The sequence below is a fragment of the Terrapene carolina genome, unplaced genomic scaffold, assembly GCF_002925995.2.
Source record: "Terrapene carolina triunguis isolate 2854851 unplaced genomic scaffold, T_m_triunguis-2.0 Scaffold139, whole genome shotgun sequence".
Taxonomy (NCBI): Eukaryota; Metazoa; Chordata; order Testudines; family Emydidae; genus Terrapene; species Terrapene triunguis.
The window spans coordinates 16,391,297-16,410,978 of record NW_020664490.1 but is presented as its reverse complement, the minus strand read 5'-3'; the positions used below and the strand labels follow the sequence as shown (position 1 = coordinate 16,410,978).

The following is a 19,682-nucleotide window of genomic DNA, read 5'->3' as shown; positions in this document are numbered from 1 at the left end:
TTCCTGATCACTTTTCTCTCCTCTAAGTGCTTCAAAATTGATTCCTTGAGGACCTGCTCCATGATTTTTCCAGGGACTGAGGTGCGGCTGACTGGCCTGTAGTTCCCTGGATCCTCCTCCTTCCCTTTTTTAAAGATGGGCACTACATTAGCCTTTTTCCAGTCATCCAGGACCTCCCCCAAGCGCCATGAGTTTTCAAAGATAACGGCCAATGGCTCTTCAATCACATTCGCCAACTCCTTTAGCACCCTCGGATGCAGTGCATCTAGCCCCATGGACTTGTGCTCGTCCAGCTTTTCTAAATAGTCCTGAACCACTTCTTTCTCCACAGAGGGCTGGTCACCTCCTCCCCATACTGTGCTGCCCAGTGCAGTAGTCTGGAGCTGACCTTGTTCATGAAGACAGAGGCAAAAAAAGCGTTGAGTACATTAGCTTTTTCCACATCCTCGGTCACTAGGTTGCCTCCCCCATTCAGTAAGGGGCCCACACTTTCCTTGACCTTCTTCTTGTTCCTAACATTCCTGTTTAATTATTATCAATGAAATAAAAAAACAGACTTACTTGAACTTTAACCTCCTGATGGCTCAGAAGGGGAACTAGGAAAGGTACAACGCCTGAATCAATGACCATCTGTATCTGTTCATTACCACCATCTGTTAGGTAGGACAAAGCCCAAACAGTGTCCACAAGAATCTGCAGGAAGCAGAAAAGAACAGACAGCTTATACTCTGAGCGTAAGACTGCATCTGAATTGTGTGATCAACACTCCACAAGTCTTTTTAAAAAAAAGAGCATGCAATTTAGCCATAGGGAGAGCTCAGGAATGCTACCAGGAGAAACAGTTAGCTAGAATGTTATGATGTCAACTACAATGGTTAAATAGATGGTCATTTGTTCCATCAACAGTTCAAATGCGTCACATGTTCTCTTCACAAACTTTGAGGTGGGGGTGTTAATTAAAAAAACCAAAACACTTTTTGGGTACAGTTGGGCCTGGTCAGTATTTCAATGGAAGACAATCAAGGAAATCCTAAATCCTAGGTGATGAAGTGGCCGTAGTGATTCTGCAGGTGGATCTCTCTTCCCTTGAGACAGTACTGAACCAATACCGGCACTTTACGAGGATTACTGCTGGAGTTACTATCTGTTGATTAAGACAGAAGTTGCCTTATGGTCATATTAAGAGAGACCATGTGTTGGTTTTAAGAGTTGAGCACTGAGTCGGAGAACTAGTCTAATTCCTATCTAAAATTCTAACTGCAATTTTAGTTAGAAGAGGTCTTATTCGCGTCCTGTTCTAAACTGTTGTGCAATGTTACTTGGTGCTTTTAAACAGCTACTGCAGTCTATTTGAGATTGCTACACTGCAGTAATAAGTGAATGCAGTAAACACACAGAGACTTTAATCCTAATCTTGAAGGATGCATGAATATATATGCATACATATTAATACACTGGGTTTATTCTGGATAAGAGATTATTTATATTATAGCTGGAGCTGGTAGTGATCCCTATTATTTAGGGTGGCTAATACTTTCCATTAAAGAGATTCTTGCAAACTTTTGTTTTTAGAAGCTCTCACCTCTCCAGTGCTTGCAGACGACCTTTGAAAATTGGCTGAGAAATCTTACAGAACTAGAAAGGTGTTTTTTCTTTGACCCATGAATTTCTGTTTAGGTTTGGTTAAGTTATAAACTGTGAAGTCACAATTTCCCATCTCTCACTTGTGTTCCATAGAAATGTTGACAACATGCTAAAACATTAACTGAAAACAAACATTCAAAAGAGCCAGGTCCATTATCAAAACAGTAGCAGCACCTCCACATCACACTGTGCAGGTGACTGCTGAACCACCAGGGGTGGGCAAACTACAACTCGCGGGCTGGATCCGGCTGGTCGGGACTTTGGATCTGGCCCGCGGGATTGCCACCCCCGTGGCGGTGCGGGCCCTGCGCCGTTCCTGGAAGCGCCCAGCACCACATCCCTGCGGCCTCTGGGGGAGGGGAGGGCTCCGCGCGCTGCCCTCGCCTGCAGGCACCGCCCCCCACAGCTCCCATTGGCCGGGAACGGGGAACCGCGGCCAATGGGAGCTTCGGGGGAGGTACCCACAGGCGAGGGAGGCGCGGGGCCCTCTGCCCCCCTCTCCCTCAGGGGTTGACCTTAGGAGGGGAAGCCTTGGACTGACCCCCTCCAATACACACATTAAAATACATTTCATAAACAGGACAATCAAGAGGCAGAATTAAGGGAGCACAGGCAAATGTAAATCTGGCATCTCACAAATTTCAACCTAAATAGCTAACTTTTGTTTATATAGTTACTATGTAAAGGGTAAAAAGGTTTCTAAATTTTAGAAATGGTGTTTGTGCTTCCCCCTTTACTCTCCTGATGACCGGAATCTATCATTATGAAAATACTGACAGTAGTGTGTTTACTTAATTATACTCAGGCTAATGTACAAAACAAGTTTACCATTTAAATACAATACACAAACATTTTTGTCTCTAGAGAAACAAAGAAAAAATATCCAAAAACTCAAAATTTTAAGGTATTTGTCTTGTTTTTACTTACGTTTATATCTGTATGGTATATAAGAACACACAATGCTGGCAAAATCTGAAAAAAATAAACTATCAATAATTATAGTGGCACCTGTCCATCACAAAGTAACATCAGCTGTGTAAAAGCAAGTTAAAGTAGAACATGTAGAACAGTATGGTTTGAGGATTTATTCATGTATTAATACACCTATGTTTCCTAACAGATGGCATTCACTCAAACGTCATAAAAAATTAAATATTTTGCAGGAATTTTGTACAAATGCAAAATAAAGTTGCAGCAATGCTATACTTTAAAGGAGTAGTGAGAGAGAAGAGAACAATTTCAGGGAATATAAGCAAATTTAGGAGCAAAGATAAATTTTAGTGATTTTCCCAGCTACTTATCAGGGGTGCTGAGAGCCACTGAACCAAAATGTAAACCCTGTATTTGATGGAAACCATTTCAAGCCAGGGGATGCGGCAGCACCCCTAGTTCCAGCACCTATACTACTTATGAAAGCTTGTGTTTAAAATTACCAGGTATAGTAAAAATGTAAGCACAACAAAACCTCCACTTGTTTGGGAAGTTACTAGGATCAAAATAAAATGTTTTTTTACATGCATTTGTGTAGAGCCAAAGCAAAGTCACTCTTACTACAATACATAAACCCATGTTTGGTAAATTCTCACTTTTAAACAAAAGTGTTCTGCTTATACAGTCTCTCAATTCTGAAGTTCCATCATACTTCATTTTGCACTAAAATGATACTTCAAACTGCTTCAAAAAGACTATAGACATCAGAATATATTTTTAAACAAAGTAGAGCTTTAAATAGGTTGGTAGTATAACCCACAGTAAAACAGCATCCCTCTTTTTACGATTGGCCGAAACGGTCTTCAAGTCTGCATTTTTTTTAATATCTGGGCAGTCAAGTATTTTCAGGTGCTTCAGTTTTAAAATGGGGACATATCACTGACACTATATATTTTGATAAGTACTCAAAACTTAAATATATATTAAAATGACACACCCACTTAATTATTTACTTACATTTCACATAATTAAAAGTAATTATTTGAATAGCTATTTGTATGTAGTAGTCTCTTGTTTGGTTAAAGTATGAAACACTGCAAATTAAACTAACTCTTCAAGTTAACACTTTCTACAGTCTTCACTTTTTGACAGTCTATTTCAACATATTTTCCAAAGACTAATTAGTCAGTATTCACCCTCTCAAATGGTATAATTAGCTTAGTTATAACCTCCAATTAGATTACATAAATAGACCACTTTGATACTTCTATTAACTGGTAATTAATACCAGGCAGTATCATAAAACATGCATTAATTAGTAGCACATACAGCAGCATAAAAAAAATTGTCCTGTAGCCCAGAGATAAGGTGTAAAAATCAGTCCTATTATAATTATTTACCTCCTGAACTGTCTCCATAGGCGGTGGGGGGTCCTTATTCCTGCAGAGATTTACAATGACCCATGTGACGTTCCGAAGGAAGGTGATGGGAATGGAGGGATTGATGAAGGACAGAAGAGGTTTGACAACTCCCAGTGATATGACATAATCTCTACACTGAGGACCATCACCTACAGAAATGAAAATTGTTTTAAAAAAAATTACATTAAAGATGGAAAACCTTGAAATGTATGCAATGACTTATGTTGGGATACTGATATTCTATGTTTCCTCACCAGAAGTTTAGTACCAAAAGCTGCTGTTCAATAAAAATATTTTAGGAGGCATAAAATTTATATTAAAATTTCTTATAGCAAATGAAGTCACTAACTCTCCAAACTTAATAATTAGTATATACATATGGATTCTTGCCATGTGGAAAATTATATGAAACCAGAGAATATAGAGGAAACATAGTCTCATATGGTAATGCCAATGTTCAAAAGTCAGAATCTAAAATTCCTATGTGTCCCCTGATTTAATTTCAAGTACTTTTAAAAAGACAGTTAGGACTTACCTATAATATTTCCAAGAGCCCAAACAGCTTGCTCACAAACATTCTGATGTGGTGAGTGAAGCAGTCTCAAAAAGAGGGGTACTGCATCTATAAAATGAAAAGATTCGACCTTGTTAGTGGAACATAGAAGAAACTGTACACAATATTTTAGTCTATTATTATTAAAATGTATATAATTCCATAACTTTGCCTGACATTAAGACCTTACAGTTTAAGTTAGAAATATACATAAACTCTCAAAAATGTTTCCTTTCAGAAAACAACCAAATATTAAACAATGGTCCCCGCACCTAAGCTCCCCTCCCCTTCCCTCCCAAAAGGTGGAAGTCAATACATTTAAACAAAATTTTAAGTTAAAGGTACAAAGTCCAGTGTCCTGGAAATTGAGATCTTCTATTTACCCACAAACCAGGTGCATAACCAGAGCAGAAACACAAGCTTCCCATGCTGCCTTGACAATGTGCTTCAACACCATGACCTGGAAAAACCACCTCTTTAAGAATTCATATTGGTACTATTCCCCCTGAGCCATCCATTTCCCCTCACATAACCCATTCCTTGAAAGCATGAGGAGTCTTAATGGTAAACTTTTCATTTGCACACTATCATACTTTATCATGTAGACCCGTCGGGCAAACTAAAACTGATTAATATGCTGGTGAATGAGTTAGCACTCACAAGAGAAAATACTACAAACATTAAAATATTAAGAGCTAAGAAAATTAAAGTGTGTTTTTAAATAGAAAATTTGCAATATAAAAAAATTCCAAGTGGACACAATTGTTTTATTTTTGATAATTTAACATGAGGTAGTAGTAAGCTGAAAAATTTGAACAGATTAATAAACAAAATCTATGGAAAAATTCCATGCAGTTAAGACAAACTGCAAAGGAATTTGTTCAAGTTGCCTCAAGATTAGTAACAGTGCTCAACAGATATGAGGGACATCCAACACACTGACACCTAAAAACTTCACTTCCCTCGGGTGCTGTGACATTCAATCCTACCTGGATCACAAGGTCCTACTTTAATGGAATATTCTTGCCTGTCTTTCTTTACAATCAATGGCTCAACCAAAGAACTCTGCTGGAACATGGAGCCAGCATGTCTGGATTGGGGAGGATCAAGTAAGTGTTATTTCTTTCGATAGCACAACTTTTGTGTTTTTAGAAGTGGGATGAAATGTTTCACATCTGCCCTCCAACACAAGGTGAATTTTTGCAAAAATCTGTTTAAGTAATTAGAGAACAAAATTAGAGGGTTCCCCCCCCCCCAAAAAGTGTAAAGTTTAACTATACTTTCTTTTCAACGGCCCTGGAGCAAAAATAGCTCAAGTTTGACACCCGGAATGGAAATAACTCTGAGGACTACAGACATTACTAGATTTGGAAAAAGACAATTGAAGAAATAGTAACTGAAACATCACTGAGCGCACACAGTTGGCATCTAAGTCTTGCACCTTTTGTAAAATCACTGCATATACTCTGTCTATCCTGACAGAAAACAGCCTGTTCGGATAATTTGCATGAGAACTGTCTTACTGAATAGTATCAAAATCCTTGAAAAAACTGCTTTAGCATTGAGACATGAGAAAAACTGCAGGTGTGATCCTGGGATTTTATGGTTTCTCTGCACTTTTGACAACACTGCAAATTCTAAACTTGCATTTCTCTTTTCCAAGCTGAAGAGTCCCTGTCTTTTTCATCTCTCCTCACATGGAAGCTGTTCCATACCCGTAATCATTTTTGTTGCCCATCTCTGTACCTGTTCCAATTCTAATATATATCTTTTTTGAGATGGAGAGACCAGAACTGCAAGCATTATTCAAGGTATGGGCATACCATGGATTTATATAGTGGCATTATATTTTCTGTCTTATCTATTCCTTTCCTAATGGTTCCTAACGTTAGCTTTTTTTACTACTGCTGTACATTGAACAGATGTTTCCAGAGAACTATCCCAATGACGCCAAGATCTCTTTCTTGAGTTGTAACAGCTAATTTAGACCCCATCATTTTATATGCATAGATGGGATTATGTTTTTCAATGTGCATTACTTTGCATTTATCAGCACTGAATTTATCTGCCATTTTGTTGCCCAGTCACCCAGTTTTGTGAGATCCATTTGTAGCTCTTCAAAGTCAGCTTTGCACTTTACTATCTTGACTATTTTTGTATCGTCTGCAAACTTTGCCACATCACTGTTTACCCCTTTTCCAAATCATTTTTGAATATGTTGAACAGGACTGGTCCCAGTACAGATCCCTGGAGGACACCACTATTTACCTCTCTCCATTGTGAAAACTGATCATTTATCCCAACTGATACTTGTTTCCTATCTGTTAACCAGTTACTGATTCCTCTTATCCCATGACTGCTTACTTTGCTTAAGAGAATTTCATGAGGGACCTTGTCAAAGGCTTTTTGAAAGTCCAAGTACACTATATCCACTGGCTCAACCTTGTTGCATGTTTGTTGACTCTATCAAAGAAGTCTAATAGACTGGTGAGGCATGATTTCCATTTACAAAAGCAGTGCTGACTCTTCCCCAAATTGTGTTAATCTAGATCTCTGATAATTCTGTTCTTTACTATAGTTTCAACCAATTTGCCTGGTTCTGGAGTTAGGCTTACCAGCCTGTAGTCGCCAGGATTGCCTCTGGAGCCTTTAAAAAAAATTGGTGTCACATCAGCTATTCTCCAGTCATCTGGTAACAGATGTTGATTTAAATCAGAGGTGGACAAACTACGGCCCGCGGGCCACATCCGGTCAGGGAGAAGGGGGTGGTTAGATGGGGCAGGGGTGCCGGGGGGGGGGGGGGGGGTGGGGAGGGAGGGGGGGGGATTGGATGGGGCGGCGGGGGGCAGTCAGTCAGGAGCAGGAGTTCCAGGGGCGGTCAGGGAGCAGTGGGGGTGGATGGAGCAGGGGTTCCGAGGGGGCAGTCAGGGGACAGAGCGGGGGGGAGGGGGGGTGGCGTCAGGGAGCGAGAAGCGGGGGGGTCGGATAGGGGGTGGGGGCCGGGCCACGCCTGGCTGTTTGGGGAGGCACAGCCTCCCCTAACCGGCCCTCCATACAATTTCTGAAACCCGATGCGGCCCTCAGGCCAAAAAGTTTGCCCACCCCTGATTTAAATGATAGGTTACATACCCAGTTAGTAGTTCTGCAATTTCATATTTGAGTTCCTTCAGAACTCTGGAGTGAATACCATCTGGTCCTGGTGGCTTATTACTGTTTAATTTATCTATTTGTTCCAAAACCTCCTTTACTGATACCTCAATCTGGGATAGTACCTCAGATTTATCATCCAAAAAGAATGACTCAGGTGTGGTAATCTCCCTCACATCCTCTACAATGAAGACCAATGCAAAGAATTCATTTAGCTTCTCTGCAACAACCTTGTCTTCCTTGAGCGATCCTTTAGCACCTTGATCATCCACTGTCCTCACTGATTGGCAGGCTTCCTGCTTCTGATGTACTTAAATGTTTTTGCTGTTAGTTTGTGTGTTTTTTGCTAGTTGCTCTTCAAATTCTTTTTTTGCCCGCCTAAATATACTTTTACACTTGACTTGCCAGAGTTTATGTTCCTTTCCTTTTTTCTCATTAGTTTAATATTAAAAACAGTTCAAAACTGATTGGGGGATTTATGCAATGTACCTTTTGACTATGAAAAGCAGTTCCTAGTGGAAGGACAAGGGAAAGTTAAAAACACCTTTTCTTTGATATTCTGAATATATTTGTTAACTTTAAAAAAAACAACAACAAAAAACAAAAAAAAACCAACAACTCCTTGGACTTAGTTCCTTTCTACATCCTGTCTGCCACAAGCCTGGCTGGCCTTTCAGCTGCAGCTTGTGGCTAAACCACCACCGTCTGTTGAAAATATCTAATTATGAGACTAATATAGCTACCACCCTCTTACTCTCGCCCCGCACCGAAATGCAAAGAAAGAAACGAACATGGCTGCTGAGACACAAGTGCAGCAGAAAGGGTAGCTGGGCTCATCGGAGATAGGCAGGGAGGGGTAGCTTACAGTTACCATTTTTACCCCTTCCTTCCCTCCTTTCCTCTGGAAGGTACAGGCCAAACTGCAGGAAAGTAATTCAAATCCTTCAATTCCCATCCCTCCTCAACCTCACCTTCAGTCACATCTAATCAGCTATTCCCTCCACATCTTTGCCCCCTAAATAAATAAATTCTAGCTCAATTAATCTCTCCACACCAATTTCCCCCACAAAATTTATTCTCCCACCAAGCCAGTTAATGCATCTCCTCTCAAAAATCAACTCTCCTCTTCTCCTAAACAAAATTAATGCTGTCTTCCAAATTACACTGCATGCATTATCTGCCTCTCTAAAAATCAATAAAATCATCCCTGTTTTCACCTCTTTAAAATAATCAGTCCCCATCTCTTTTTGTGAGGCCCCTAATGCTACTGCCCCTTTTCTGGTGTTCTCTTCTGATTGCCAACAGCCTTTAGCCTCCCAGCTCCTTCTGTACCTAAGCTAGAGCAAGATAAAAGCAGAGCCTCTTTCCTTCTACAACAGCAGCAAGGCCCCCTTTGTTCCCTCACTCCCCATCCCTCTTAAAAGAGCAGCAGCTCAGAGGCTGTTTTGCTTCTTATTCCCCCTTTCTTCCTGTGGAAACAGCAGAAGTTCCAGCCATTGCACTTTTCATTCTCATTTGCTCTCCTGAAACAAAATACAGCTATTGACACCTCAGTCACTTTCCCTTCCACTCCCATTAAAAGTGCAGTAGACACCTGGACTGATCCTACCCTTGCATTTTCCCTGCCAGGTATTAACTGAGCAGGACATCCAGCCAGATTTTGGGAGAGGACATGTTCCCCTCATGCCTCTCAGTGGTCAGTTATATGAAATCATTAATTAGGCTGTGTCATGTGTATGGATTTCCTATTCTTATTACTCTGTTTCAATACACAACTTCATATATCACTGCTTATGACATAACACAAAGATGTCATGATGAGCACAAGAATTCTAGATAAACTGAACAGTGTGCTCATGTTAAAGCTGCTATTAAAATCTTCAACGATTGCATTTCCTGACTAACTTCAACTGTGCAACCCTAACGCAGTTATCTGTATTTAACAGCATTTTTAAAACTGTAACATCTTTTTAAAGTAGGAAGAATTATTCATTAAGCCTTCTGGTTCTAGTCCTGTGGAGAGTAATAGCACTCAATTTCAGGAAATATCTTTTCAAGAGTGACGAAGAATTAACATTTTCTGTGATGCTCATAAGATGACTCTTCAAACTTCCATACTCAGGCCTCAATTTCCTAATGCTAATCATTGTTGGCAAATACCTCAAGGGTTACAAGCAAAAGCACGACTATTATTTCTAGCACCTTTCTGATAATTTCTTTTTCATGGTTTTAATATAAAAATTCCAAATGGAAGACACTTTTCACCTTTACCCAGCAACATCCACATATCCCAAAAATGAGCAACTTTTAGCACTTACTTGACTGTACCACAGCTTGGGTCTGTGCAGAAGTGCCCGATGCTATGTTAGTCAGTGCCCACGCAGCTTCAAATTGTAATGAGGGACTGTTTAAAAAAAAAAAATTTAAGTCAAGCAGTAATTTGAAATGTGCTCGTTAGGCTATTATATGGTTGCCCTCTACAGCTATTAGCTGTGTCTATATATAGAAATTGCAGAATTTAATACTGTATTGTGTAGTATAAAAAAAAAGACTAGACATTTCAGAAGAATTGAGAAGTTTAAGGGAATGGAAAAAAAAATTATACTTGCCAAAGCCTCATCTACTACTCATCACCACTGAAAACATGCCAATTGATTCTGTCCCTCCCACAACTGAGGCACCTCCCCATATTTGACAGATCCACACACTGCGGAGCCTGCCCCACACACAGCTGATACAAATACCCCTTCCCCTAAGCTTTGGGAGGGAGGAGAGACCAGCACTGGGGGATCTTTGTCCCCCTCTGAGGCCTGGGGGGAAGGTAACATCATTGGGGGATCTTCACTGGGTGGGGAGTGGAGGGGCAGGAGCTGCTACTCAACAGCCTGCTCTGACTTTGCATGCTCTAACCCCATGCATTCCAGTGAAGTGGAAGGGAGCACTAGTTGCTCCACATGCTATGGTACCAGTTGTTAATCACATGAAGCAGCTCTGATTGGCCTGTGGAGCTGACAGGGGTCGGACAAAAGAGTGACAAGCGTGCGGAAGTATGGGCCTGTACTTGCCATTTCCAAAACCTGCAAACATTTGTTTTACATATCTTTAAGATCTGCAACACTCCTCCCCACCACACATGCTATACTTATTGTATTGACCACCATATTTCTAGCCAGGGATTCCATCCACTGCCATGTCACTCCTTAATTAGTTGGAGAAGTCCATTATCTTTCCCCAAGGGATGAGTGTGCTGCCTCTGCAATGTTTGTAGCCCATGACAGGGCCCAGAGAGCAAATACCAGAAATATAACCAAACTTCTTCCAATTCCCCCTGCCCTTGTTGAAATCACTACAGAAATTCAGTCCTACGTTGTTGGTTTTTTGGAGGGGGGGTTTGGTTCAAAAACAGGCGTTTGTACACAGTTAAAGCAGATACTGACAATACAGGGGAGAAAATAACTGTCATGTAACATCTTAAATTATCATACAGACCATTTCAGGTTTTAACCTGGCAACTGAAGTCTTTTAGGGCTGGTCAGCTCAATGTGTTTGTCCTGTAGAGTGGGGTGAGGAAACAGAAGCAGGCTGTTCTCAGCAGAACACCCATTATGGAATGCCCATAATCTCTTTGTGCAACAGAGTGAATGTTTGAAAGCAAGATGCAAGGGTCCTTGGTTTTGCCACATTTTCAGTGGGGATTGTGGGGTTTGGTCTGGTTTTTTCTATAAGTGGTAGAGGAAACATTAGTTGCATTGGCTAACATGGTGTTGGTAATTTCACTGTAAAATATCGTAAGTATCTAGAACAGCGGTTCTCAAACTGGGGTCCGTAGACCCCTGAGGGTCCACGAGGGTACTCCAGGGGGTTTGTGAGTCCTGTCCGGCTCCAAGGGGTCCATGAGTCATGTCCAGGGCCACCGGCTCCACTGATCAACTCCTCACCCTCCCTCCCAGTGTCTTCTGCACACCACAGAGTAGCTGTTCAGCGGCGTGCAGGAGGCGCTGGGAGGGGGGTGGGAGGAGCGGGGATGGGGAGCGCTCGGGGAAGGGCGGAAAGAGTTGGGGAAGAGGTGAGAGGGCGGGGGTGAGGCCTTGGGAAAAGGGGTGGAGTGGGGGCAGGGCCTGAGCGGGGGTTGAGCACCCCTGTGGAAAATTAAAAGCCGGCTTGAGGGTCTATGAAAAATTTTAAATCAAAATGCGGGTCCTTAAATCAAAATGCGGGTTGCTAAAGTTTGAGAACCACTGATCTAGAAGGTATTAGATATATATTATATTTATTTTTGACATTTGCATATTTCTTATTTTCAAAAAGAAGAAATCTGAAAGGAAGAAAAAAACATAGCACAGTTTCAACTTTGACTTATTTTTAGAAATAACCATCTCTAGATAGACTACTTTGGATGGCCTAAGATAAACTGCACATTTATGCTCACTAAATTACAGAATAACTGGACCAAACAGATGGTCTGGTCATATAAAGCACAGTCCTGGCAACTATGTGGGTAAGAAGAGTCCAAAATATCAAGACTGAAGGAAAAAGAGGCTAACCCAAGAAGTGGTGAGATGGAAGACCGTTAGCATGTGGTGTGTTAGAGGATATGGCACTGAACAGAGCATTTCAGGGGGGGGCAGGGGGGACGGACTCCTACAACAGACCCTATTTGTTGAGATTAATGAAAGGACAAAGTTCAGAACAAATTTGTCACAGGAGCATTGTAATGCAAAAGCATCACAGAACTGGTCTGTCCCTCACTGATTGCCAGTAAAATGCCATCACACTTCCACCAACAAGAGCAGGGGAATATAGCCTGTTAAAGAAGCTCTGTGGATCAGTTAGGAATATGAGTGTATATAGAGTATTTATTTTCCCTGAGACCACACATGTTGCATCTGACATGTGCCTAGCCAAATACACAGTAGTAGTTTGGTAAAGAGTTGTGTGTAGACTGTGGTTAAAGGGAGTGATGGAGGGCTAGCATGTATACAAGGGGGCAGAATTAAGGTTGCAGTGCACGGTATGGTAGTTGTGATAATCGTAAGATGTGTGCCTGTGGTTGGAGGAGTACAGGGTATGTATTATTAGATGACTTAACTTTTCATTTCCTTGCTTTCACTGATTTGTTTCAGGTATGTTGCACAGGTAGCAACCCTAACTGCTTCTTGGAGCTTTTTGTGAAATAGCTTCCTAGATATGTTCATTCTTAATTCGAGGTGGTGTAGGAAAGGAATGGGTATTGTGGACATAAAAAGGTTAAAAGAGCATCTGCTAACAGACCATAGCTGTGCATAATCGCTTCTGTTGTACGAGAAAGTGACAGTAAATCATGGCTTCTAGTGGAGGTTTCACATGCACCCAACCTCCATCAATCAGGCTTCTGTGCACTCAGTTCCCCATTCTCCCCATCAGTCAGGTTTGTATGTACAGTGCATAAACTTTCAATTATAACATGAAGAGCAGCTAAAAATGACCCTAACTCCAACTTAAGTTTTTAACTACCTACTGCATCAGATCTATATCCCTACTCAAATTTTGTAGACAATATTTTAAAAGATATGGATCACAATAAAAGAACTGCCCAGGAAAAATTTCATCCAGATCCCAATTTCAAAGACTCCCTACTACAAATTTACAAAGAAGCCATAAAAAACGACACAGAAAATGGACAAAAATCAACTGTGTGAAATGTCACACGAGTTGGACATCTACTTTTGCAGAAAAATGGGTGCTTATAGCCCATTTTATAATGCAACCCTAATTATGAAATTGTTACCAGGCATTTCCATAATAGCTGGTTTGCTGAGCAAGTCACAAGCAGGGCCTTGTGTATTCTATGATTCTGCAGCTGCAGAACGGCACTCCAAAATCTGTTTGCATTTAAAAATGTTTCTAATTTATGGTTGCAGAAGTAACCTTGAAAACTCAAAGTGAGTGTAAACAAATGCAGTGATGCCTGCCTGAGAGTGAAGAGAGTCTGAAACGATAGCTGAGAGTTTATGAACTGCCCCAACTCCCCAATCAGAGCCATGGACTCCATGATTCTGTGATTGTGGAATTTGGCATTTTTCTAAGGTGTGCCAAGGAATTCACCATATCCCCCTGAACTCTGCCCTGCTGGGACTTGCCTGCAGCTGTCTTTTGTTCTCCAGCTTTCCCTTCAAAGAGAAGTTAGATAGCAGCACAATGCTCCCTGTACTGTTCAGTGGAGCCAGAGCTGAAGTCCACCTTGCAGAAAGAGCGAAGGGAGCCAGAAGTGTAGGCTAGTGAAACAGGCAGCCTGGGGAAGAGTGCAGCAACCAAGATCAATGATGCTGTGGAATTTGGTCCCACTGTGCCACAGTATACATGGCCATGGTCATAAGTTTGCATCTGAAATAGTGCTGCCTTTTAATCATAAAACTTAAGGAAAGGGGGAAAAGAAAAAAAATTTATACTTACTTATCATCCCTTTCTAGACAGTTGACCAGAATTGGTAAAATTCCAGATTTTATTAAGTCATCAATAGGTGGATTTCGGTCACTGGATAACAGTTTTCTGTAAAATTAAGTAAGAAAGATGAGTAAATAACATCATCAAGGAAAATTTCTGTAGCAACTGTGTGCACGTTGCTGGGGTTTTTTTTTACCTTGCAGCTTGGACAGCACTCAACTGGATCACAGGGTTATCACTTGTGGCATTCTGCAATACAAAAATAAACAAATTCAGAAATCCATCAAATGAGCCTTAAATTCTGAATTCAAGAAACTGAAGATATTATGTTTAACTTACCTGCAATATAGCTTCTAGTGTTACATTTTGCTTGAAAAGAAAGAGAGATCATTTAGCAACAAATTACTAAAATTACATTTAATGTTGAAACATTCTAGACTAAACATTTGAGCAATGGTGAGCAGTGCCACTCCACTACTTCATTGGAGTTGTAACTGCTCGGATTTGCCTTTTCTGTCCATCTACAGGCAATTTAAAAATGAAGATAAGACTCAAACTCAAGTGAATAACAGAACAAAAGTCTTCTAGCCACTACCAAAGAAACTAAGTTTTAGAAGCAGATTCAGAATCAAGCAACTTACTGCTTTGAAGTCAGCATCAACATCCGAGTCTTCTAAACTTTCTTCTTGAGGGACATTTCTTTTTTTCAAAAGATGTTCATCTCTTTTGTTCTAAAGATATTAAAGACACTTTAATGCTTATCAATACTGACTAGTCAAACAGAGGCACTTAAAAATAATTTACATAAGATTGTTTACATAAAGAGATTTGGAACTCCAGACTGATTTTACAGTAGGGCAGCGGTAAGTCACTCATTTTGTCTTACGCTAAAATAGATTTGAATCTATATATAAGCATGTATCTTGTGAACCATGACAAAATACTACAGTCCGTTGCATAAAATAGATAGTTAACACCTTTCAGTTAAAAAGTGTCAATATTTTACATGGAGTTTATAGCACACATAGCTCTGCCTCAACAGTCACTTAAATTAGAAATGAATAATGATGATGTCCTAGTCAAATAAGACTAAAATTAGTTTGTAAATAAGACTATTACAAGCTGCTCAGATATCCTGATTACATCTATTTTAATCCTAGGTGTAAACAAACATGCTCCAACACACTGGCACTGATAGACCCTGGTCACTGTAGCATTAACAACAGTTTCTACTTATAACACAGTACCCTGCAACTTAGTGCTTTGTTTAGTAACTACTCAGATGAGCTTCTCTGACTAAGCTGCATTTTCAATGTTAAAGCATCCACAAAATGTTCACAGTCTGCTTAATCAGCTTACTTACTACATTTTATATTCTAAGTTTTCTACCTTTATAAGAGGAAAAAACTCAAATAAAGGTTTCGACTATGCCAAACGAACATGTTTTATTTGTAGTTTTGAGATTTTTATTCCAAGTTTATTCACCAGAAAAAAATTCTCTTCCACAGAAAAAACTCTCTCTTCCACATTTTAGACATGGTCTATCTTTTGTTCTGTGCATAGTTTCCTGCAACTGTACTATATTTCCATCTTCGTTTTGGGTTAAATATTTAAAAAGCGAACTACACTGTCTTAATTCCAAAAACTCTGATTCTCCATTATGCAAGCAATTGAAGAAAGACACTTTCTCCCCTCCAAACTATCATCTGCTATGGTGTCACACTATATCTCAAAAGAGCACCCTGTAACCCCCATATTCATCATTCATATAGGATTGTGATATTTCATACAAAGCATGCCTTATAAGATATCATACGAAAGGTCATGATGTGCTGAAACCCACTGTTCTGTTAAAATATGCATATCATTAGTGTGTAAGAAATTATGAGATTCTGCTGTATGGTTGTTATTGAAATATGTTGTGACTTTGGGAGTCACCCACTGCTAGTTCTCCAGTGACAACAAAGGAGGTGACCCACACCCAGGTGGGCGTTAAATGACCATTAATCAGCAAGGGAGTTGTAAACAAGAGATATACAATTCTGTAAGAGAGTTGCACAAGCATCACACAATGGGGATTGCTCAACTCTATGAGGCCCCGTCTACACTGGCAAGTTACCGTGCAGTAAAGCAGCTTTCTGTGGCGTAACTCCCAAGGTGTACACACTACCACGCCGCTTAGGGCATGGCTACATTTGCAGATGTAGAGCACTTTGAGTTAAACCAGCCTTCGTAGAGCGCAGTAAGGAAAGCGCTGCAATCTGTCCACACTGACAGCGCACTGGCGTGGCCACATTAGCAGCTCTTGCAACGTCCACAGAGAGCAGTGCATTGTGGTAGCTATCCCAGCATGCAAGTGGCTGCAATGTGCTTTTCAAATGGGGGGGGGGGGAGTGTATTGTGTGTATGTGGGGGGAGAAAGAGTGGGTTTTGGGGGGTCTGACAGCGTCTCAGCATGCTGTCTTGTAAGTTCAGAAAGCAGCAGACCTTCCCCTCTCCCCCCGCCGCTCTCTCTCTCACACACAGCATTCCACAGTAATGGTTGCTTTGTCTCAGAGCAGATAAGCATGCCGGCTGTCAAACAGAGCTTTCGAAGGGCATATCCAATTACAAGAGTGGCCACTTGACTTAAGGGGATTATGGGACGTTTCCAGAGGCCGATCGGAGCGCAGTAATGCAACACCTCGTTCACACTGACACTGGGGCGCTCCAGCGGGGGCGCATCAAACATTATTCTACTCGCCGAGGTGGAGTACCAGGAGCGCTCTAGCCGTGGAGTCAGAGCGCTCTACGTGCCTTGCCAGTGTGGACGGGTAGTGAGGTAGTGCGCCCGGGGCTCCTTTAATGCGCTGTAACTCACAAGTGTAGCCAAGCCCTTAGTGTGCAGAAACTCCTCAGTTGCAGTGTTGCCAAAAAACCACCTTGACGAGAGTGGTAAGCCTTAAAGTGCAGAGGCTCCAGCACTATATTGGCAATGTAAACACATTACAGCGCAGAGAGCAATCAACTGGCCTCCAGAAGTGTCCATAATCCCTCAAGTGGCCACTGTGCTCTTGTTTTGAACTGGGCTGCCCCAGAGACATGCTCCCCTCCCCTTTCAAAGCTCAGTTTCTGACAGCCATTGCATGCTGTGCTGATCTGCTCTCGGACACAAAGCAAACCATTAATGTGGCATGCTCCTACTGTTGAACACAGAGAGAGAGAGAGAGAGAGATTGCTGTACAGAGAGCTGGGGACGGAGGCTGTGGTTTCCCCCTCCTGCCTCAGGACTGGTTGCTTCCTGCTGCTGTTTGAACTTACAAGACAGCATGCACACACTCTCTGTCCCCCAAAACACAGTCTCCCCCCCGCATACACACACACACACACTCTATTACACACTCTGCCCCCCCCCCCTTCAGTTGAAAAGCAGCTGGCAATGTAGTAGGATGCCCATGGAACAATGGGATTGGGAAACCTGCATCATGTGACACTGTGCCTGCCCCATGAGGCATTGCAAACCCTTCCCAAAGCACCCTGCGGCCAGTTGCACAGCGGGCTAGCTACCACAATGCACTGCTCTCTTTGCCCTTGCAAGAGCTTCTAATGTGGATGCACTCCACTATCACAAGGAGCACAGTGTGGACACGCAACAGCGGTTTAATTCCAGAGTTTTAATAAAAGTAGTATAACTTGTTGTGCAGAAACTTGCCAGTACAGACATATCCTGATTTAGCAAGGCCCACCAGGACATGCCTGGGCTAGTATTTTCCAGGCATATGGACTGAGGGTATAAAATAAGAGACAATTGCATCATGCAATTACCTTTCTCCTCCCCCATTTACACTGAAGGCAGCAAGAATGCTGGGAAGACAGAGACTAGAACTGAGGAGACTGGTCTCAGGCTTAAAGGGAAAGCCTGCGTATTAAGGGCTGTAACCTACCTGCAACATCCAGTGGGGTGAGAAAAACTTCTTGATGCAAATACTGCTTAGTTTTAGGATTTAGACTGCATGTTTACTTTTTATTTTCTTTGGTAACTAACTCTGACCTTTCATGCTTACCACTTAAAATCTATCTTTCTGTAGTCAAACTTATTTTAATGTTTTATCCTTACCAGTGAGTTTATCGAAAGTGCGTGGGAAATCTATTCTGTTTACAAAGGCTGATTCATGTCCATTTTCCTTTGACAAAGTGGTGAACTAATTAATAAGTTTGCACTGTTCAAAAGAAGGGCTTGAGCAGTGCACGATGGTGTATTTCTGGTGCAAGGCTGGGGGCTTGGGAGACTTACTAGTGTTTCCCGGCGTATAGTTCATGAGTGGCTTGGAGAGTGTTCATGCAATGTACCTGGGTGAGCTACTGCATGCTGGTGGCTGAGTGATAACTGCGCCCCGAGGTGTTTGCTGCTTGTCACTAGAGCAAAGCATTGTGAGAGCCAGCCTAGACTAGGAGATTAAGAGGGAACAGAAGTCCCACAGTTTGAGGTTGTACCCTATGGATCCCGTCACAGTTATACACACCTTACTGGATATGGTGACTATGCCCTTATTGCCTATTTATGATGCATAAAGACAGTTCAGGCTTGATTTTATTTAGATGTTTTCTGTCTTTGATTTTTACGTTAGAAAAATCATGCCATTATTTCCCTTTCTTTGGTTGAAGGATTCTTTAGACAACTCAAGTTGAACATCATCATAAGTTGTACATGAACAGAACAGCTTTCCCACTCCTCAACTGGGATGGGGGAATAACAGTATGTTAAGGCTTTTCCAACCAGGGAATGAAACAAGCCCCAGGAATGAAAAAACCCACCTTTATCCATCACAGAGGTTTAGTAAAAGGCATCTATTTTCCTTTGCAGTTCATGTGACGCTACTACTAGAAGGCCCATATTCTACTTCAAGAACCAGGCTAGTTGTGCTTTGGAAAGCATAACCTGTATACATGCCAAACACAAATCAGGAGGCCCAGGACAGTTTTCACAAACATACTAACAGTTTAATTTCTCTCCAGGCTATAATTCAGGGTTAAAACCCCCAATTTAGCAGTCAGGTTTTATCTGCATTACAAGAACCATCCACCTAGCAAAACTGTCTGCCACAGCAAAGGGCCCTATAATGAGAGACAATCAAAAGCATGGTGGTTCTTATAGTGCAGACAGGCCCTGAGTGTTTTAAATTTCTTTGTGAGGTTTAATTGTGAAAATGTTAAAAATGGGCATTGTGCACACAAGCCATTTTAGGCACAAACTAAAGGACGGAGTCAACGTACAGGCTTGTGTCAAACGTTTCTACACTAGGCAAGCAACAGATGACTATGGTGCTGTTCTTCGGCTGAGTTAGTTTTTGACAAAGTATTGCTTATATCCTTTTTAGCAGATACTAATACTACGCTGACTTGGTTTCAGCCTTGGCAATTCTTCAGTTGTGTAAATGTAACTGTCTTTCCTACTGCTTGCGTGAATCATGAGCAGCATGAAAGACCTGATTTGGGAAGACTGTTTCCCCTGCCCAGTGGCAAGGACAGATCATTTAGGGGGGGTGATAGGCTTCTCAGGTGTCCTTTCTCCCTATCCTAAAGAG

At 41.5% G+C, this 19,682-nt stretch overlaps 1 protein-coding gene across 1 annotated transcript in view; it reads right to left on the bottom strand.

Annotated features, from left to right (window-relative positions):
- Positions 1-19,682, bottom strand: part of KPNA3 (karyopherin subunit alpha 3) — an 81,547-nt gene that overhangs the window by 16,370 nt on the left and 45,495 nt on the right. The window contains exons 3-11 of the mRNA XM_026653441.2: positions 14,760-14,849; positions 14,458-14,487; positions 14,315-14,367; positions 14,128-14,223; positions 10,014-10,099; positions 4,531-4,617; positions 3,975-4,144; positions 2,572-2,616; positions 562-693 (exon numbers count right to left, since the gene is read on the bottom strand). Coding sequence (XP_026509226.1) covers positions 562-693; positions 2,572-2,616; positions 3,975-4,144; positions 4,531-4,617; positions 10,014-10,099; positions 14,128-14,223; positions 14,315-14,367; positions 14,458-14,487; positions 14,760-14,849 — 789 coding nt within the window. The remainder of the gene's footprint in view (positions 1-561; positions 694-2,571; positions 2,617-3,974; positions 4,145-4,530; positions 4,618-10,013; positions 10,100-14,127; positions 14,224-14,314; positions 14,368-14,457; positions 14,488-14,759; positions 14,850-19,682) is intronic.